We start from the raw sequence: 22,284 nt of genomic DNA, 5'->3' as shown, positions 1-22,284 counted from the left end.
CTTTCTGCCTGCAAAGCAGATGCTCTACGACTGAGCTGTGGCCGCTTTCCTTATGACCTACCGTATTTTTCACTCCATAAGATGCACTTTTTTTCCTCCTAAAATTAAGGGGAAATATCTGTGCGTCTTATGGAGTGAATGGTGGTCCCTGGAGCTGAATTGCCCAGGGGCCAAAAGAGGATCGTGCTTTTTATTTTACAAAGAGAAAAGGGGGTGTTGAAAGGACCCCGCTCAGCAGCTGATCAGCAAGAGAGATAAGAGTCCCGGCTCCCTTTCAGCCCTCTTGCCCTGCCCTCCATTGTTGAATGTGCCGCAGAGGGAGGTTGTTTGTTTCCCCAGTGACATGTGACTGGCTGATTAGATTATCTGTCTGGAAACTGTAGAAATGGCTCCCTTTCCTTCAGAAGCTGCAGAAATGTGAGTTGAACCCCATAAAAACGGGGCTTTTCCTCTTTGCTTTTTCCCCTTTGCAAAAGGAGCTTTGCTTTTCTCCCTTTGCAAAAAAGCTGCAAAACGTTTAGCTGATCCTCAAAAAAACCACAAAAAACACCAGAGCTTTTCCCTTTGCAAAAAAAGCTACAAAACTTTTTAGCTGTTCCTCAAAAAAACCAGGGCTTTTGCCTTTGCAAAAAAGCTGCAAAACTTTTAGCTCATCCTCAGAAAAAACAGGGCTTTTCCCTTTGCAAAAGCTGCAAAACGTTTAGCTGATCCTCAAAAAAACAGGGCTTTTAGAGGAAAACCAGAAAAATATTTTTTTTTCTTGTTTCCTCCTCTAAAAACGAGATGCGCCCTATGGAGTGAAAAATACGGTAAATTTCCTTCTTGGCTCACTGGTAATGGACATGCAATGGCTTGTCAATACATCCTCACTGACATCCCTGCAATTGACTTCCAGATCATGCGCACAGAATCAGGTTGTGAGCATGTGTCCCTGTGAGTCAATGGTGCATTGAACACACGGGGAAACCAAGGAGGAAGCCAGTTCATTGCGTTTGCACCACATTTCTCTGCCAGTTTTAGGAACAGCGCTTTCTTCTCCGAGGCTCTTATTCATAAAGCTAACCCTTCACAACAGAAGTGTGAAAAAAAGGCTCCTCTTTCAAGTCCTCTCAATAGCATCTCAAAAGGTAACGGCCAGCGCCAAGTCATTTACATAGCAAAATATTTCACACATGGGAAAATGGGTTTTTGAAAGGATGGGATCTCTTATCTGCAACTGGGAAAGGAGAAACCTTTTATTCTGTCCAAGTTGCTCTCATTATTCCCGGCTCTTGGGTTGTTTATTCTGAGCTCATGCATGGAGATGCAGTTTGCTTGTTACTGCTCTCACTTTTAACAACAACAAAAAAGGTAAAGGGTTTAAAAAACAACAACACAACAACAAAAACACAACCATGCGCTGGAGCTAGCTGATCAGGGTAGAGCACTTAAAAGGGAACTGGAAAAAAAATCTGGGGTGAGGTTCACTGGATATCAGTTTGATTTCCATGATGTACACTCCTTGGCAAACGTAAGAGCATAAGAGCCTGTCAGATCAGGCCATGTTGAAGCACAGGTAACGAAAATGCGGTTAAGGAGCTCAAATTATATATATGACTGACACCCTTCTTTGGAACCAATGTCCAGACTTTAACATTCAAAAGCTTTACTTGCAGAAACTTATGGTTGTAGGTGAATTAAAACATAATATTTACAGTCACATACTTATCCAAACATGGCCTTACAGTCTGTTCTTTTAACTTCCAAACAACTGTATTTTCCTCTTTCCAGAGCTCAGCACTCAGCCTTCTGTATCTCAGTGAGGCCATGCTTTGCAGCTCCTACGAGAGATTTCCACTTTTATCTTCTCCCGTAGCTTTGCTTTCTCTCTTTCTTTTAAGCAGAGAAGGAGCACTCCAACACTCTATTCAACCTAGCAGTGTTCACAGTGGATACTAAAACACAGTCACCTTGCTTCACATAAAATGGAGTCTCTCCTTCACTAGATACCTCCCATGTGACCAATGTTAGACAATCTCATGAGAACTACTAGAGAACTTGCCAGAATTCAGTTACCAACGAAGCAGATTTAAACACACAGCAATGCATACAAGCATTTGCAATTTCAGCGAATTAAATTGCTAAACTTAACAGGCCAATGGCCCATCTAGTCCAGCATCCTGTTCTCACAGTGGCCAACCAGATGCCTGTGGGAAACCAGCAAGCAACATTTGGGCACAAGAGCAGCACTCTCCCCGCTGTGGTGTCCAGTAACTGGTATTCAGAACCATTACTTTCTCCATCCATGGAAGCAGAGCATAGTCATTATGGCTAGTAGCCATTGACATCCTCCAGACAACCCCCTTCTTATGTTCTTATCGGCTCATCTTTATTTTCACCATACTCACACAGAGTAATAACAGTATATGTGTGACGGGACTGATGCATGCTCTTTTTGGACCATAACCACGGGACCAAAATGGTGGATGATTCAGGACAGACAAAAGATACGACTTCTATATGCAGCACACAATTAAACGATGGAGTTTGCTGTCATAGTGCTGACCAGTGCTGAAAATCTCACCTGCATTTTAAAAAACCCATTTTCAATAAATGAAGGATACCCTCCCCCCCCCCCCCATGAAAGAAAAACACACACAATTCACTGGTCACCTTGTGGCGATAAAAAAAAGCTCAAAACGTGAAACCACCAACCTTCTAAAGGAATTCTAAACTGTGATTTCTGAATTTAGCTGTGATTCCTGCACTGTAGGGGGGCTGAACTTGATGATCCTTTGGGGTCCCTTCCAACTCTACGGTTCTATAATTCTATGAATGAGGCAGGAAAATGGAAGCCCCCTTTGCAGAGGGAAGTGTCTGAGGAAGTGGAGGACAGATTTCATCACAACTTTGATGGGGTTAGCCTGAAGAAGTGTGCATGCACACGAAAGCTCATACCAAGAACAAACTTAGTTGGTCCCTAAGGTGCTACTGGAAGGAATTTTTTATTTTATTTTGTTTTGACTATGGCAGACCAACATGACTACCTACCTGTAACTTTGATGGGGTTAGCCAAGTTCATGGACAGAAATATCTATCTGTTGCTATTATTATTATTATTATTATTATTATTATTATTATTATTAGTCATGCTGCCTTTAGACCACCTTCTGGATTAGACACAGTCTGAATACCATTTGCTGGGCTTCCCCAAGGCATCTATTTAATCACTATGGGGAAGGAAGTTCTGGACTAGGTGGTCTGATGCAACAGGACTCTTGCATTTCTATGGAGTATTTAGCCACTTGCCAAATGTGGCCACTTGCCTTGGTTTCTCTAAGTCCTGATAGGAAAAAATCCTGGTTGAGTCTGGACCTAATGATCAGGGGTCCCTTTACCTTTACCTTTTATCCCGCTTTGTCACTACCTGAAGGAGTCTCAAAGATGCTCACATTCTCCTTTCCCTTCCTCCCCCACAACAAACACTCTGTGAGGTGAGTGGGGCTGAGAGACTTCAGCGAAGTGTGACTAGCCCAAGGTCACCCAGCAGCTGCATGTGGAGGAGCGGAGACGTGAACCCGGTTCACCAGATTACAAGACTACCGCTCTTGACCACGACACCACGCTGGCTCAGAGTCAGAGATGATCAAGCTTCACGCCAACAGGTAATGGCAGCTTTCCACGTGTGGTTAAGACACTGCCTGGGTCTCTCGCGCAGGAAGGGGGCAGATAGAGAGCTGAGAAGATGCGCGGAGAGAAGGTATCGTTGAGAGAGGAGGAGGGGGCTTTCAGGCAACACCACAAACAGAGCCAGAAACACTGTTTGAAAACAAATGACAGAGGATATATTTGAGACGGCTTTAACTGCAAAGCTTGGCTAATTAAATCGGGGGCTTAGGAGGGGTGGTTGTGGGGAGCCAGGCAGGGCTCTTTTTGGCTCACGCAAACTGTTCTCATCTCATCAAGTGTCTGCTCTTGGAACAACATTTACTATTCTCTTTGTGAGTCAGAGCGGCTGCTCAGCTGAGTTTCCCAGAGCTGCGGCTTGTGTGCTGCCGTTATACAACGAAGGCTTTCCAGAGGTGTTCGTCTATGTATGAATGAATAAATAAAACACATCCATGTTCTAGACTGAGGAAAGATATGTCATGCAAATCATTTTTCAAAGGCTGTCATCTTTCATATACAGCCAAAAAAAGGGGGGGGGATACAATTTAGGATTCCACTGGCTCAATGTTGCCACTGATCAAGACCCTTCTGAAATTCCAAGATCAAAATAACATACCGTCTAATGAATTCCTCTCCAAATACAGGCTTATTCTTTCTTGCTTTTTTATATATAAAAAGTTGGGTAAATCATTGTATATTTATTGCATTTATAGTCCACCTTTACTCCAAGAGCTCAAGGTGGACCACTTCTTCTCATTTAATCCCCACAACAACCCTCTGAGGTAGGTCATGCTGACCTGACCTACCCAAGGTCACCTGATGATCTTAATAGCTGAGTGGGGGAATTGAACCCAGGTCCAAGTCTGACACTCTAACCACTACACCACACTGGCTTGTATATGTTGGGGTGGTGCCCTTAGCACAGCAGTAGGGCACATCCTTTGTAGGAAGAAGGTCCCAGGTTCAATCCCAGGCATTTCCAATTAAAAGAGTCTCAGGGAGGAGGACAGGGAAAGATTCCTGCCAAGCATAGCCAAGGCAAGATGGGACTAGATGAACCACAGGCCTGATACAGGGGCAGGCAGCGTCACGAGCTTCACAGCGATTACATGAGCTGCAATATTTAGCCCAGCCTTTGCTAAATAGGTGCCTTTCAGGTGTTTTGGACTGCAACATCTGGCTGCTGCTGCTGGGATTTAAGAAGAGCCCGACTTAATCGGTCAAAGGCTCCTCTAGGGTGGCATCCTGTTCTCACAGTTGCCAGGCAGTTGCCCCAATGGGAAGCCCTCAAGCATTCTCCACTTTTGATTCCCAACAAATGATATTCAGGGACATACTGTGAGGAGTGAGCTGAAAGGGTTACACTCAGCTCAACAGTTGCGTCCAGCCCACAGGGGAAATGACGTTGTGTTTTCTGTGTATGTAATGTAACTGTTGTAATTCCCAGTTCGTTCAGTTTGTCCGTTGCTGTTTCACGTGCCGGTCAGAGAGCAAGAATGTCTGCTCTTTCTCCCGGTATGTGATTTATGATCTGCTGTAATAAAGAATGCTGCTTTGCTGAAAAGAAGCAGGAGTCGCTCTGAGTTTGTACCAGACTTTTTTCCAGACGCTTTTGCAGCAGATTGGCTTCCGAACAAGAAGGCTGCTTGTAACTCTGTTGAAATCGAAAGTAAGTTAGCTGCGCAACAGAAGCCTGCTGGACGCCATACTATCTGAGATTTATAGGCTTGTGGACACGGGGGTTTTTCTGCTGCGACCCCCTGCACCTTCAAACATACCATCTCCAACAATGGAAGTAGAACAACATAGCCATCATAGCTAGTGCCAATTGATAGCCATATATTTCATGCATTTGCCTTATCCTCTGTTAATGTCATCTAGGTTGGTGGCCAACAAGACCTCTTGTGGGAGTGAGTTCCACAGTGTGAATAAGTACTTTCTTTTGTCTGTCCTGACTCTTCCGACATCAGCTTCCTTGGATGGTCTGGAGCACTAGAATGAAGAGAGAGGGAGAAAACCATTTCTCTGTCCACTTTCTTCATGCCATGCATGATTTTATCAGGTCTCCTCTTATTCACCTTTTCCTATCAAGTCAGAAGTTGTAGTTCAAAACATCTGGAGAGCAGCAGCATGGCAAAAACTGGTGTGGCCAATCAATCCAGGAGTTAAATCAATGAAAAACCTTTGTTTGCCTAAATAGGTACCACACCTTCAATTTCTCAGGCAGCAGCATTAAAGACATAGATACAAAAATGCAGGTACTCATATGGATGCCAGGCACCATAAGAACCATCCCTCATTTCCTTCCCATATGGGAGGAAAGGTTTCTCCTAAGCTGGCAGCTGCTGCGATGCATCCATCCATCACCGAAAAGCACTGTGCTTTGTGTTTTTACCAGTATGCAGATTTAATTGACTGTGGAATCGATTCCAGCTCATACAATTAATTGGTTTAAGTGGTTGAGTTTTAAGCTCTTCAGAAGCCAAAGAGGGTAAGCGGCCGGATGGTGGTGGTTGGTGAGAATGAAGGCATCTCCCCTGTGTGCGATGCATTTATATTTTTGGCAACAACCAAAAAAGGAGCCCGGGGAGAAGGATAGCACCAGAGCAGTTTGCAACTGCGCACAGTCTCCATTGGACAGAAGGGCATTTCAGAAGCACATTCAGTGAGCCAGTGTGGCATAGTGGTTAGAGTGTCAGAACTAGGACCTGAGAGACCAGGGTTCAAATCTCCACTTGGCCATGAAGCTCACTGGGTGACCTTGGACCAGTCACTGCCTTTCAGCCGCACCTACCTCACATGGTTGTGGGTATGAAATGAGGAGGGGGAGAACCTTGTGCACCGCCTTGAGCTCTTGAAAGGTGGGGTATATTATAAATGCAATAAGTAAATGAGCGGAGAGCAGTCCCCATGGCAACACGATTACCGACTCCACCCCCTGACCTCCACATGTTCACTAGGAGCTGTGGATTGAGACCCTGTGCATGCATATGTTCACAGAAAACTCCTCAGCACAGACAGGAACCCAAATTACACAGGGTTCCAGATTGTGTGGAGAAGCTGTTGTGCACAGAGAAGCTCTCCATCTTGGCCACATGGAGGGCAAATTTGGTGGGGCTGGTGGGCACAAAACCCTGTTTGTTTAATGAACTGGAGATGACATCTGAAAGTCGTCAGAGACTGTGCCTCTGGGTCCTTGTCCGCTTCTGTGACTGCTTGAGATTCATAGGGGAAGCTGGTACCACCACATCACAATTCAAAGCCAAACAGAGAGCATTCAGGACCCTGGACAGCTCCAGTGCCTCCTGCTGAAGCAGCTAGGAAACACATTCTCTCTGCCCAGAGCAAGTACCACCTGGTGTCCAGGCCTTAAGAATGGCATAATCTGTCTCAAAGGATGAGCTCGATGGCTCTCATCTCACCTTATTTTGAAACTTTTGGCTTCTGCAGTTCTGGGGAGACGAGAGGATAGTGACATAAGAATGTAAGAGTCTGCTTTGTTGTTGTTCAGTCATTGAGTCGTGTCTGACTTTTCGTGACCCCATGGACCAGAGCATGCCAGGCATGCCTATCTTTCACTGCCTCCCGCAGTTGGGCCAAACTCATGCTAGTCACTTCGAGAACACTGTCCAACCATCTCATCCTCTGTCGTCCCCTTCTCCTTGTGCCTGCCCTCCATCTTTCCCAACATCAGGGTCTTTTCTAGGGAGTCTTCTCTTCTCATGAGGTGGCCAAAGTACTGGAGCCTCAGCTTCAGGATCTGTCCTTCCAGTGAGGACTCAGGGCTGATTTCTTTAAGGATGGATAAGTTTGATCTTTTTGCAGTCCATGGGAGTCAGCTGGATCAGCCCAATGGCTCATCTTGTCCAGCATCTTGTTCTCATAGGGGATGACCGGATGCTATAGTGGCAGAACAGCGAGCAGGACTCAAACAGAAGAGCGGACTCTCCTTCTGTGGTTTCCAGAAGCACTGAAGATGACTCAGAAACTTCAATTGGTCCAATATGCAGTGGTGATATTGTTGGCTGGGGTTCCTTTCAGATCTTCCCAGACTCCTGTTTAACATAGCTGCCTTGGTTGCTGGTCCATTTCTGGGCCCAGTTGAAGGTACTCGTGTTGGTCTAAATGCCCCCAAATGCCTCTGGCCTCTGATACCTGTTGGACCGCCCTCTTTCCTGCAGACCCTCTTGGCTGCTAAGATCAGTGTAGGATGACCTCTTGTTCACCCTGGCTTCTGACACGTGAGCAGTATATTTTAAAGACCCACGTAATTTTTTTCAATTTAAGCTGTTTTAAATTATTTTCCTTTTTTTGTGTGAAATCGTTTTTATTTATAACCTTCCAAATGCATGTCCATACATAGAGATTACTCTGAATCTCGAGACATCCCCCCATCCCTTCCATGGGTCCTACTGTCAACATTTTACAACTGCATAGTAATAATAATAATAATAATAATAATAATAATAATAATAATAATAAAAATTTTATTTATACCCCGCCCTTCCCCGCCAAAGCGGGCTCAGGGCGGCTAACACCAATAAAATCACAACAAAAACATAAAACAATTCATTAAAATACAGATTAAAATACAATTTAAAATTTAATTTAGACTGCAGCCTCATTTTTAAGTAGCCCACCAATCACACCAAAAGAATGAAACATCAGGGTTAAACTGAAACCAACCCAAAGGCCAGGTGGAACAGCTCCGTCTTGCAGGCCCTGCGGAAAGATGCCAAATCCCGCAGGGCCCTGGTCTCTTGCGACAGACCGTTCCACCAAGTCGGGGCCAGTACTGAGAAGGCCCTGGCCCTAGTTGAAGCCAACCTAGCATCCTTGTGGCTTGGGACCTCCAAAAAGTTATTATTTGAGGACCTTAAGGTCCTACCCGGGACATACCACGAGAGGCGGTCCCTTATTCTATATTTTAAATCAATCCACATTGTCCATAGTATTTGTTACATTGCAAGTTGGTTTCAAAACCTGCTAATGTTTCCATCTGCTTGCAGTGGTCTCCTAGATCAATTACAATTCCCCCCCCCATTCTTTTTTTAAAAAGTTTTTGTCCTCTTGGTTCCTGAGTTTTCAAGTCAGCTTTTCCATTTCAGCGTAGTTCATCAGCTTAGCTTGCCATTTCTCTCTGTTTTTAATTGTTTTCAATATTGCGCAGTATAGTGTTGTAACCCACCCCGGGACCTTAGGGTGAAGGTGGGTAATAATAACAACAACAATAACAATAACAACAACAACAACAATAATAATAGTAATAGTAGTAGTAGTATTCTCAGCCCAGGTACAAAGCAAAGCAAATAAGCGCTCATTTAGCTGCCCTAGTTTGGAAGAGGGTGAGTTAATTGCTCTTCAAAAGCCCATCATATCCTTCATAGTCTTTCGCTGATTAATTATCTGCCTTATAACTGATCAAATAAAAGCAACTGGCAGCCGAAAAGAGCAACTTCCACAGTTTGTGGCTGCAAATTCCTTAAGTTTGTTGTGTGGATCAATCTGTTGCTTGATTTCTCCTGAACCGATGCCTGCCCCCATCAATTTCACTGGTTTCCCCTTGGATTCTAGCACGTTGGAGAAAACGTTCTCTCGATCTCCCTTCCCCACACAAAGCATCGCATCAGTTATCTTGCCAAATCATTTTTATTAGAGTTTCCAATATAACAGAATCACATTGAAACATTCTGGATTACATTCCAAATTATTTATCCAATTATCAATTAAAAAAAAAAAGTTCCAAATCTACCGAATTATTATTTAAATTTATTTGGGGGCTTTCCCATGCTTCAAACTCCGGAGGTATCTGATCAACTATTGTCCTTTGTTTTCTGTCCTTCAATATTTTCACAGCCTCTGGTATATTTCAACAAGCAAGATAAATCAAAGCAAACAATGTCTCTGTGTGGATTTAAGTCCATATTTCACCACCATACCATCGCTTTGCCCCTTGACTCTCTGACTCCAAAAGCCTAATCACAGACAGTCGCTATCTTCGTTCTCTCCCGATAACATCCAAGGATCGCATCAATTATCATGCGCAGACATGCGCACACTAAACTACCTCTGGAAGATGAGACGTCTGGCAATGTGCAGAGGAGGGTGGGGTGGGGGGTGAGGCCTTTTCTGATGACAATCAAGGCAAACGAGCTTTGTTATTGTTCTAACACAAAAGTGAATAATAAACTCAGCAAAGGGTGGGAGTGTGCGCAGTTGGGGTGGTTGGGGCGAGAGAGGACTGGCGATTAGGTTTTGCATTGCCAGGCGCTGTGGGAGAGACAATTTCACAGATGCGCGCTTTGGAATGGGGGGGGGGGAATAAAACCTTTCATGCTCAGCAGCAAGATGGTGCCTCCTGGCTGCGCCACAGCGGCGAGGGAACGCTCCTCACCTGGCCCTTTCATTGCAATGCTTCATCCATCTCCCGCCTTTCCAAAGCTTTCTTCAGCAAGCTGTTTTCATTTCCCCTGGCCCTGCTTGGAGTGTGGGGTGGAATGATTCACTCTGCGTGTGCAACTTTGGCCCTTGCAGCTGGGTACAGGCAGCAGCGGAGCAAGCTGATCAAGCGCCCGGGGGGGGGGCAGGGCCGACTGAGGCAGGATGCTCCACGGGGCCTCCGAGAAGTCTGCCTGCCTCCTCTCTCTCAGCCGCCATACAGCTGAGGGGGAGGCAATGGGCAGACTGTTTGGGACAGCCTGAGGGGCCCAGAAGAGAGGTGTGGCTTTTGGGCGTGCTACAGGCCCCGCGGTGAGTGCCGCCCACCATTTTGTCCCTCCCCTTAGTGGGGACACCCAAGGCAGGCCGCACCTACTGCACCCCCCTTGCTATGCCCCTGGATACAGGAACAAATCATCTCTTGGCCTTACGAGAAGCTGAGATCCTTCCCATTCAATTCCCAAGAAGGAAGCAGAGGGTGAAGTGGCTGAGGGTGTGGAGGGGGTTGGGGCAGCGCGGCTGGTTATCAATGAAGTAAATCACAGTGCCAGCAGTGCCAGGTGGCTGGTCTAGGAGGCCAAACTGGGCAGCGGCTCATCAGTCTCAGTGGCAGCCACTGGCAGGCCTCAGGGCAGAGACAGCAGTGGATGGGCTGAGGCAGGCTGGCCTGTCGCATTTTCTTATCTGCCGCCTGAGGCCAGGACTGGCCATGCCTGACAATTTACGAAGTTCCACCGTGCCCACCTTATCCTCACAACAACCCTGTGAGTCAACCTGAGGCTAAGCTAGCAACTGGCCCCCAGTTACTTAGTGTGCTTTGTGGCTGGGAGCAAATCCAGAGGTTGTTCCTTATTTTTTTTCTTTTATGGTAGATCGTTTGTGTATATTGGACTGAGGAAGTGTTATAGGCAGCAGGAGGAGGGTGCTTAGATTTCCCAGTGTCTCTTGGTTTCTCTCTCTCTCTAAAGCGGCAGAGTATCCTGTGATCTGTGTGCAGATGCTTCAAGGTTCAATTTGCAGGTAAGACAATGAAAGTTTCTCTTTTGATAGTGAACTGAGCCCACAGTCCTATATACCTAGGAGTAAGACCCACAGAATTCATTGGGGCTTACTTCTGAGTTCACTTGTATGGGACTGCGCTGCTCTTTATCTCACTCTTTCCCTTTCTACCATTCTAGTAGAAGAAGAAGAAGAAGAAGAAGAAGAAGAAGAAGAAGAAGAAGAAGAAGAAGAAGAGTTTGGATTTGATATCCCGCTTTATCACTACCCGAAGGAGTCTCAAAGCGGCTAACATTCTCCTTTCCCTTCCTCCCCCACAACAAACACTCTGTGAGGTGAGTGGGGCTGAGAGACTTCAGAAGAAGTGTGACTAGCCCAAGGTCACCCAGCAGCTGCATGTGGAGGAGCGGGGAAGCGAACCTGGTTCACCAGATTATGAGTCCACCACTCTTAACCACTACACCACACTGGCTCTCCAGTAGGTTTTTAAAAGCAATAATCGTTGGCCAGCTTTCAACCTGGCCTCTTTGCCAGTCCCCTTCCACCTTCCTCAGCACAGACAGCAGCAAAGAAAAGTCTGATTTGGGGGATAAAATGGGGGGGGCAGTGCAGGAAGCCCCCACAACCAGAAACGAGAGTCCTGGCAAGGCTTCTTCTATGGGCAATTAGCCAATCCTGCTGCCTGTTACTTTTTACTTGGGAAAGAACGAGAGGAATGAGGCTTCTCCCTTTTGGGTTTTCAAGCATGCAGATGCTAAAAAAAAACCCAAGATGCTTGCCTATGAATTTTAACTTTGGATCTCAGCAACATATTCATGATGGGAGTAGGGAAGGGAGGAGGAGAGAAATGCAATTCATTTCACTTTTATAGGTTGAGCCTGTCCATTTCTCGCTTTCCAAACCACTAGGCAAAGCAAAACACAGCTGTCCTCACTTCTCTGAATTTTGCAATGCAATTCCTCCAGCCGAGTAACGCACACAAGAACACAGACACCGGGGCAAAAGTGTGCGTGGAAATGCAAGGAGAAATTGCAGTGGAATGTTGCGCGTGTTAGGCCCAGAGGGATACAACGTGCGTATGAGTTGAAAGTCTCGCGAACAGCTCTTAAAAATAAATATGCAACCTGATGTGACAATGTGGAGACACAAAGGAGTGGAGAAATGAGAATCTGATAGGAATGGAAATCAAAGGCCCTGTCATCGTTGTGAAGCAAGGAAGTCACACTATATATGGAGGGGAGGGGAGGGCCAGACTCACAACTGGCCACCCTCCTGCCAATCACCAGATCTCATAGGGCATCGGGGGGTTGTCATGTCAACCTGTGTCTGCAAACTGTAGCCACTTTGTAGCCTTTGTCCCCATGCAGGGTGACAAGGAAAGGTGCTGCATTTAAAAGCTGCAGGATTTCTCCGACAAAAGGTGCTTGCTTGCACGTGTTCCTTCCTGCTGTGGCTTGAATTTTGCTGTACCTGACGCCATATGCGATGTCAGGTGTCAGAAAGGTGTGTGTGGCTCCTAGGAAGTAATTTGACAGGCCAATTTCCAAGACCTAGTGGCCCAGATTAAGCCCATGGTCCAGACATTCCCCACCCCTGGTGTATGCTGTGTGAATAATACTTCACTGTGAGGTTATTATGCAAAGATGTTTGATTGGCAGAGTTTGCACTGGAGCAGAGAATTCAAGCATTTTGGGAAAGGCTTCTCTTCCTTTCTCGTTCCCACTTTCCCTGGAGTAGGAAAAGGTCCCATTGAGAGGCTCCCCTGCAATGACAAGGGCGGGTGGCATTTGCATTCTGACAGCGTTTCTCCCTTGTCTGCCTCTGCCATTGATTCGAATTTTTTTTTTATGCTTCGTTTTCTGCCAAAGACAAAAGGAGCGAGCAGTACCTTTCCCTCCTCGACCAGCTGTCTCATTTAATCTGCCTTATTTCTCCGAGCTGCCAACAAGAAACCGATTACGAGGGTCCCAATTCAATAAGGACCTTCAGTCTGTATTGGATCTGAAACTGCTTTTACACACGAGATTGTGCTTGAATTCATTATTATTATTATTATTATTATTATTATTATTATTATTATTATTATTATAAACAAAATGTTTTTAATTGCTTTTTAAAGTGTTTGCGCCCACGAAATCGCAAAATCGTTTTCATCGCTCATGTGTTTTTCTTGTGAAATTGCTTCAGGATATTTTGCGGAAAGTGATTCATAAATGGAACTAAAGAAAGGAAATCTTTGAAGCCAGGGGGAGGGGGAGGGGGAGCCCCACCCAAGGTGGGCTACAATTAAAATACAATATACCGTATTGTTCGCTCCATAAGACACACTTTTTCCCTCCTGAAAAGTAAGGGGAAATGTTGGTGCGTCTTATGGCGTGAAGAGCATCTCCTCCGCTGCCCGCCGCTAGCAAAAACAGGCTTTTGCGAGAGGCGGGCAGCGGAGGAGGTGCTGCTTGCTCCTCCACCACCCGCGCCTCCCACTAAAGCAGGCTTTGGCAGGGGGCAGGGGGCGGGACGGGCGAGCAGCAGCTTCTCCGCCGTAGTGGAGGAGGTGCTGCTTGCTCCTCCTACACCCCCCGCTTCCCGGTAAAGCAGGCTTTGGCGGGGGCGGCAGCTTCTCCACTGTAGCAGCAGCGGAGATGTTGCTGGATCCTCCCCGCACCTCCGTTTGCAAAAACAGGCTTGTGCAGCATCTTCTGCGCTTCCCGCTCCCTCCCCTGCCGCTGCTGACACCGGAGAAAGTGGGGGGGGGAGAAAGGGGGAGCCCGACAGCATCGCTACTGGGCTGCCCCTTCCTCCCCCGCCCCCTTCGCCGGACTGGTCCCAGCCTTTAATTTTTTTTCCTGGTTTTCCCCCTTTAAAAAATTGGTGCGTCTTGTGGGCCGGAGCGTCTTATGGACTGAAAAATGCGGTGGCATAGATACAACAAGAAGACCATGAGAAGCCAGTCAAAATGAACCACAAGCGTCCGGCAAAAAGAAGACAGGACATAATTGGAACAAAAGCCTTCAGCGGAACATAGCGAAAAGTGGAAGTGTGTATTTTTTAGGAGGTCTGTTGCACCTTTGATTTGTCATTTTCACTCTGAACTTTGTAAGTCAGACCCCAAATCTTGAAGAAGAGATTTATAAAGGACCGGGGGCATTGCCCAGCATGTCCCACTCTACCTTCCTGTGTTTCCCAGCCATTCCTTCGTCTCCCAGTTCTGGAAAAAAACCGTAAGAGTGCATGCTGAGTTAGGGTATGCCCTGAAAATGTACCTGGAGCCGATTCGTTCAGTGGCATTAGGGCGTTCAGCTTCCGTATGGTCTCCAAGCAGGCCTCTTGCTCCTTCCTGATGAAACAGTCTGAATGCATCGGAGTAGCCTGAAAAACGAAGAAGAAGTAAAAGGCTCGCCTTAACCAATGGTTGGTCAATAGAGGAAGCCTGAACTCCAGTATTGGGTGGGAGGGGGAGAGGAAAAGACAATTGTATTTAGAGAACAACATTATGCCAAGGGGAGTGGGTTGGTGTCTGGTTGGTGTCTGGGATCGTGCTGAGGAGGGCCGCACTGAGTAGGAATGGTGGGAGCCTCCCCCTCCCCCTCCCCCTGCTCCTGCTCCGGATCCTAGATCTTCCCAGGAGCAGGAGGGCAGTATAGATTTGGAACAGTGGTTTGCAGAGGGACGTAGTTCAGAAGGCTGAAGCTGGGAAATACTGGACGGGGAACAGCTAGGAGAAGAAGCACTGGGAGAGAGAGAGTTAACAGATTCACTGTCTCTGGAAAGCATTCATCCGCTCAGGCCAGGGTCAAGAAGAACTGATAAAGGGGCAGCGCAGAAAGCACAGTGGTTATGAGATCAGGTTGCAGGATGAAGTAGTGGCATGGGTGACTAGGGAGGAAGTGGGTGGAATGCTTGGTTGGGAGCGCCACCATTCCTAGGAATGAATTCTTTGTTCTCTCGCCGTGATCATTAAAGTTTCTAACTGGTAAGAAGACTCCTTTCCCTTTGTTCTGCTTATCTACTGCCAAAGGGGGGGATTCATTGAAGCTTGACAGTTGGTAGTGTTGGTTCAGGGAAAAATTGTACAGAAAGGAGAATTTGGGGCTGCCAAAATCCAAGTTTGGGGCTCTCTTTGGTGAGACAACCCCAGCGGACATTTAAAATCAAAAAAATTTGCAGCCAAGCAAAGCATGGAAATATAGGCTCAGACGTGTAAAATATGCCCTTCCAAGTTCCTCCCAAAGTTTCCCTCTTCCCCTAGCATAGAAAAAGACCACACATTTGTTAAGTTTAAAATGGCTTACTTCCAAACTCTCCAAAGGTCAGGTTCATGTGCTATTCGATACAGCATTCAGAAAATGTTGCACTGGGAATGAAATTTGGCTTAGATACAAAGTAGCAGGGGAAGTTCCTAAATTATTGGTACAGGAACTAGAGTGGCTTGTGAGAGCCATGTGGTCTGAGGTGAAGCAACATCTCCACCTTTTGAGTTTCTCATTCAGACTGGGAAAGAACAGTAGGCTTGATTACTTGTTTCCTCCCAAGGTAAGGGAAGTGACCTAGGCTAAGTTTGGCAGGACAGCTTTCTTTATGGGATTAATGCCTTCGTGCATTAATTAAACCTAAGCACAATGGTTATATGAGGCTGGCTGTCCCACAGGTGAAATATCTATAGCCTCTACAGCCTCCTTCTAAGTCTTCCTGCTCTTTCACGGCCAAGTGCTTTTGTTCACCCTGGTTGTGTTTTACAAGTTTTCCCTTTCCCATACTGCTTGCGGCTTCGGATGCTGTTCCATGGGGAAAGCGGTTCTCTAAATTTATATACTTATATACTTGAGTATAAGCCTAGTTTTTCAGCACATTTTTTTGTGCTGAAAAAGCTGCCCTCGGCTTATACTCGAGTGAGGCGGGTGGTGGGGGCAGCGAGAAAGAAGCTCTTTCTCTCCACTCATGCCGCCGCTGCCCGCTCACCCCAGTCAACCATTCCTTAAGAAGTGTACAAGAACAGCGGTTCTTTACTCTCCCCAGGCAGCTTGTTCCATTCCTGAACTGCTCGCATAAATGCAAACTTGGCAAAGGAGGAAGAGGAAGGAGCAGCCCAAAGGGCTGCTTTCGGGCTGCTTGTTCCTCCTCCTCCTCCACAGCGGCAAAGGTGAATCGGCTTATACTTGAGTCAATAAGCTTTCCCAGGTTTTTGTAGGAAAATTAGGTGCCTCGGTTTATATTTGGGTCGGCTTATACTCGGGTATATATGGTAATTACAATAATCAGAAAGCTGGCTCCATGCTCCGTTCTTTGTTTCCCCAGCACAAATATGCCGGCTTTGGGTTCCTGAGTTCAACCGCTTAGCGGCGTGTGATATAAAACGATCCTGCAAGCGTGAATTTCTTCGGGCCTGAGCCTCCCGGTCCGGCTCCTTTCGCCTTGAGGATGCTGTTTACAGCTTCCTGCATCCAATTGAGATGAATCGGTTTCAATTTCCCTGGGAGAGAACACCAGCGATCTGTGCAGGACACGGCGCGATGTGATGGATGAGGCGGGATGGGGGAAGGCAGGTGCAATGAAGATAGAAGCTGAGCAAATGCCCACAATCAAACTCTCTCCCCCCCCAATCTCCCAAGGAGGCTGAGAAAGGTTTGACTGGCACCACACTAGGCTACTGGTGGTGGGAGACACAAGGATCTGATTGGAGGAGGCGCAACGACTGAGCGTGAATTAATCAATGGGAGAAGAGGGCTGAGCATGCCAGCACATTCAGAGTTCTGTTGCACACAGAGCAATGGCTTGCTTGAAAAAACAACCCGGGAAATTCTATCAAGAAGGCAATAAAATCTGGGGAGGCAGGACAGATTCAGGCAGAGGCTGTGAAGATAAATAAGCAACATAACAGGCCTTATGACAGGTCTGAGTTCATTTATGGGTGACGTTCAATCAAGTTTCAATCAGGATAGGCCCATGGAGATTAATGAGTAATTAAGTTGAATCCATTCAGTTCAATGGTACTACTCTGAGGTTTCTAAACAGAGGTTGGGTGGCAATTTGCCAGGGATTAATTAGATTCCTGCAGTGCTGAGGGTTAGACTAGATGACTCTTAGGGGTTCCTTCCAACTCTACTATTTTAAGGTGAATTAATAATATATCTTTTTCAGCTAGCTGTTCTTCTTCCAGCCCGATCTTTTGCACACTTCTTTGAAAATAAGTCCCAATGAGTAAATAAACAAATAAACAGGCATGCCTAGGCCTTACCACATAACCCTAAACATTGCCTAGGATTGTAGCCCTAGTTTATCAACCGCCTGCGATTTTTCCATGCCGTTGCTTAGAGATTTTCATTTGTTTGTTTGTAGCCGGCTTCCTTTTATACCATTTTTTGGGGAAAAACATTTAATCAAACATCTCAAAAGAAATGCACAAATGTAAAATCTCTCGGCATCTGACAGGGTACTTGTTTTGAAATACCTTTGCTCTGGGACTGTAACCATCTCAGGTGCCTTTTGAGTGAGGCAGAGCAGAGATAAGACTTCAAAGGCTTTGGAGGAAATGAATCGCACAGCCCCCAAGGATTTCACAACGACGGCACCAAATCAAAACGCACCTGTGGTGGTCTTTGTAAATTAATCAGGGCTCCTTCTTCCTTCCTTTCCTTTGAAAGGATTTTTCTTGGCTCGGCTGATTCTTCCAAAGAAAGGGGAAATTATGGAGCCCCATAACTGTGAGATTACCGTACCTTGCACCATATATATGCCCCCCTCAACCACTTCAGTCTGTGGAACTCCAAACAGAAATCTCTGTCGAAACATTTCCTGATAACCGTCTGGCTCTGAGCTGAACAAGGAGCACTGCTGAAACCCACCCAAGGAGCAAAGCTTTAATTGGATCGGTAATTAAATTAAAACTATCCTGCCCTCGGCTTTTAAAAGCGCTCCATCCTGGCACCGGCAGCCCGTCCTATGAAGAGCTCCTTCTAATTGTGTCCCCAGAGGCCCTTTTGAAAGTGAGAGGGTTTTGATCAAAATTAGCAGAATGACTGGGCAGTCTAAAAGTGGGTTTGGAGAGAGCCGGTGATCAGGATCTCCAAAACAACAACAACAACAACAACGAACTTCTTATTCTTGCCATTAAAAGAAAGAAAAGCAAAATTAAAATGGAAGCCAATTTAGTGCCGGTGTTTTCTGTAAAAGATGGAAATGGCAAAGCTGAAAAAAGAAATCTCTTCATCCAGAGTAATTATTCTAAGGATAGAGCCCAGAATCAAATTGTAGACTGAACACTAGTGTCCTTCTCAATGAACTCTCTCAATGCATTTTTGGCGAGCCAGTGTGGTGTAGTGGTTAAGAGCGGTGGACTCGTAATCTGGGGAACCGGGTTCGCGTCCCCGCTCCTCCACATGCAGCTGCTGGGTGACCTTGGGCTAGTCACACTTCTTTGAAGTCTCTCAGCCCCAGTCACCTCACAGAGGGTTTGTTGTGGGGGAGGAAGGGAAAGGAGAATGTTAGCCGCTTTGAGACTCCTTCGGGTAGTGATAAAGCGGGATATCAAATCCAAACTCTTCTTCTTCTTCTTCTTCTTCTTCTTGCCGAGTAAGATTGTCTTCCATGAACGGGGTTTTAACAGTGAGTCCATGAATGACTGTGGAGACCAATTCTGGATCCACACATCCTTCCACAGTGGGGACATAGGTTTCCGGGCGGGAGTTGATCATGGTGAGGGTTTGCCAAGCATGCCTTCCTCTTAGCATGTTTCTCCCTTTTGTCCTGAGTTCGAGCTTCTTCAAAACTCATGACCACATTTCGTTCTCCAATTGGGGTGCTCACAGACCAGTGTTTTCCAATTGTTTATAATATAGGGTTACCAGGCGTCCCCGCTTCCCGGGGACAGTCCCCGGATTTGCAAATCTGCCCCCGGACAAATTCTGTCCCCAGAATGTCCCCAGATTTGCAAATCTGTCCCTGGGAAATGTGGCAGCAGCAGCCTCAGCAGCTCCTGAAGCCAGCCAGAGCCAACTGCGCTACCAGGCTGGCTCTGGGCTGCTGAGGCTGCTCGCTGCCACCACCACTGACAAAGGGGAACCGGTGACGTCCGGTGGTACAGATCTCCTGCCCCCTTCCCCCTTTGTTTTGACTGATCGGGGGAGGCTTGGGAGTCACTGGCGGGCGGCTGTTGCCCAGTTTTTAAAAAACTCTGCGCATTTATGTTTCACAGGGTGTGGAAAAAAGGGCTTTGCACCTTTATACAATATGCATGTGTGCTTGGGCCCAGGGTCTTTTGCCTCACCATCCCCACTGCAGACTCCCTGTTGCTACTCAGATTTAAAAAAAAAAAAAAAGGTGTCCCCGGATTCATTGAAAAAAAATCTGGTAACCATATTATAATACATTTTTTTTAAAGATTTGCATTGAGAGAGTCTTTAAACTTCTTTTGTTGGCCACCAGCATTACGCTTTCCATTTTTAAGTTGGGAATAGAGTAGTTGCTTTGGAAGACGATAATCAGGCATCTGCACAACATGGCCAGTCCAATGAAGTTGGTGTTGAAGAATCGTTGCTTCCACACTGGTGATCTTTGCTTCTTCCACTACAAATTCATGGGGGTGAATGGCTCCCAGCCATGATGGCTAAGCTCTACCTCCACTATGTCTCTGAAAATCAATTGCTGGAAATGCCAGTTGCATCCAGTTTGGCGACCAGGATATGACTAGATGTGCCATTGGCCTGATCCAGCAGCCAGACTCTTCTTATGCACCAATAAGGAAGAGGGCCTTCTCTGTGGCAGTACCCTATTTGTGGAATGCCCTCCCTCTTGAGATATGGCTGGATCTGTCCCTTCCTGGGTTTTGTCACCAGCTGAGAACACAGGTATTTGTAGGGTATGAATGCCAGGCTGGGTACAGGCAGAACAATATATGTGGTTCCTTGCTGGAGACATTTCTTTCTTATCTACTCTTGTTTCATGGTAATCGTTTGAATTGATTGTCTTGTTATAGGGCTGTACTGTACCCAGTATAACTCTTACTCCAAGTATGCCCACTGAAATTAATGGGCATGACTAACTTATTCATATCAATAGGTCTACCCTGAGTAGAACAAGCATTGGATAATGTGTTTTACCATACCACACCCTGGGATCATTACCATGGGGGCAGACTAGAAACATTTTAAATCAGTAAATAATTTTTTGGGGGACCATAGTCACCTACCCTTCTCTAACCATGCCAACTGAAAGAGTTAAAAACTGCTTAAAATGTGTCTCACACACTAATCTACGGGAGCAAACACACTGGGTTCTGGAGTAATCCAATACCGTTAAGAAAGGCAAAATTCAAATAGCTGTAACTCTATTGTATGACTTTGCATACATTTGCATGTTATAATTTGCCACTGCATCCAAATTTGGGAAACAATGGCTTGCAGAACATTGGTGTAATGGTAAACTATGGTTTGCTATGATCTTGGAAGTCAGGGCAGAAATCAAAATGTTCACTGGGAGGAAGAAGGAGTGTCTGTGCAAAACCAGGCTATCATGAAAAATTCCCCAAACCATAGTTCTTGCCATCGCTAGTGCATGGTTTGGGAGTTCCATGTGGATGTTGAATGTTCACCGACCATTGAGTTTTGTTTGAAAATGTTGGGCTTGTTTCTTTCCAATCTACTACTGGGCTAATGGAGTCAACCATTCTGGGTTGCAGACTGTGGTTCCTTGCAGGCGCTGATGTGCTCAAAGCTTCAGCAACTCCCAGCCAAAGTCCTGTGTCTTTATATTTAACCTTGGCAGTTGCTGCCACAGTGCCGGACAATGTATGGCACACAGCATCGGGAACAAGGGCGTCCTTTGCATGCCAACTAGGAATGAATGTGCAGTAATGCTTTCATACTCTGAAGCCAATTCCCATAATTCTCTGGATCAGATCCACTAAAGTGAGACCATTCCCACGCTCCTGCAAGGGCTCTTGAATAGCACTCCTGCTGCCCAACCCTTGGAGCAAAACAGGGTGGAAAAATCCCGAGGGAGTAAAGAAGACTGTACCACATTGAGCTTTGGGTGGGAGTTAGAGATCAGTTCCGAACGCTTCCACAAAAAATAATACCTATTTAATCGAATCTAATGTTCACCCTTTTTTTTGGCCAAATACGTTGTGAAAACTAAGGTGCTCATTAGATTCTATGCCACATTTACATTCGCCAGCAAATACTTTTCTTGGTTTCAAGGTTCTGAAAATTTGAGGTGTCCATTAGATTCAAGTAAATAAGGTAATTGAAAACAGAAAACCAATACACATGGGAGAGAGATTCGGCCTCGGCCCAGTATCCCTGAAGGAGCGTTTCCACCTCCATCGTTCGGCCCACATACTGAGCTCCAGCGCCGAGGGCCTTCTGGCGGTTCCCTCCCTGCAAGAAGTGAGGTTACAGGGAAACAGGCAGAGGGCCTTCTCGGTAGTGGCGCCTGCCCTGTGGAATGCCCTCCCATCAGATGTCAAGGAAATAAACAACTATCTGACTTTTACAAGACATCTGAAGGCAGCCCTGTTTAGGGAAATTTTTAATGTTTGATGTTTTATCATATTTTTAATATTTTGTTGGAAGTCGCCCAGATTGGCTAGGGAAACCCAGCCAGATTGGTGGGGTATGAATAAATTATCATCATCATCATCATCATCATCATCATCATCATCATCATTATCCTACTTGCAGTGAACGTTTTATGCAGAGGAGCATCAAAAAATGAGATCCTGCACCAACATTTTGAAGTGAAACTATCAGTTTGATCACTACCAATTCATTTTAGTGTATGGATAAGGGTTAAACTATTTTAATGGTCACCAACTATTTTTAAGGCCTGTGGGCACATCTGTACTGCTGTTATCTCATCAGAGCAATTCTCTCCCCCTGAATCAGCCCATCCTATTCACAGGGAGCTGGTAAGAGAAAAAGTACACACACACATGTACCCCCCCCTCCTCTCCAACATTTCTCTGATGAAAACAGGGACATCCTATTCCTAATAATAATGATGATAATAAATTATACCCAGCCCATCTGACTGGGTTGCCCCAACCAAGGAAGAAGACTTGCCAAATAAAGTGAGATTAAGACAGAATCTGGGAATTCAAGAGAAGAGGAGTCAAGAGTGGGTCAACAATACCAGTGAAATCTCTTAGGATCTCACACATCTCTGTGACTTAACAGACATTGCATACACTGATGCAAGCGAGCATGG

The 22,284-nt window shown here is 46.0% G+C and overlaps 1 protein-coding gene across 8 annotated transcripts in view; it reads right to left on the bottom strand.

Annotated features, from left to right (window-relative positions):
* The window catches only part of ADCYAP1R1 (ADCYAP receptor type I), a 120,476-nt gene that overhangs the window by 52,278 nt on the left and 45,914 nt on the right, over positions 1–22,284 (bottom strand). For all 8 annotated transcript variants that reach the window (XM_033165720.1, XM_033165725.1, XM_033165723.1 and 5 more), the window contains exon 3: positions 14,346–14,451. In XM_033165720.1, the coding sequence (XP_033021611.1) occupies positions 14,346–14,451 (106 nt within the window). The remainder of the gene's footprint in view (positions 1–14,345; positions 14,452–22,284) is intronic.

The sequence above is a fragment of the Lacerta agilis genome, chromosome 12, assembly GCF_009819535.1.
Source record: "Lacerta agilis isolate rLacAgi1 chromosome 12, rLacAgi1.pri, whole genome shotgun sequence".
Taxonomy (NCBI): Eukaryota; Metazoa; Chordata; class Lepidosauria; order Squamata; family Lacertidae; genus Lacerta; species Lacerta agilis.
This window is presented reverse-complemented; position numbering and strand designations above follow the sequence as displayed.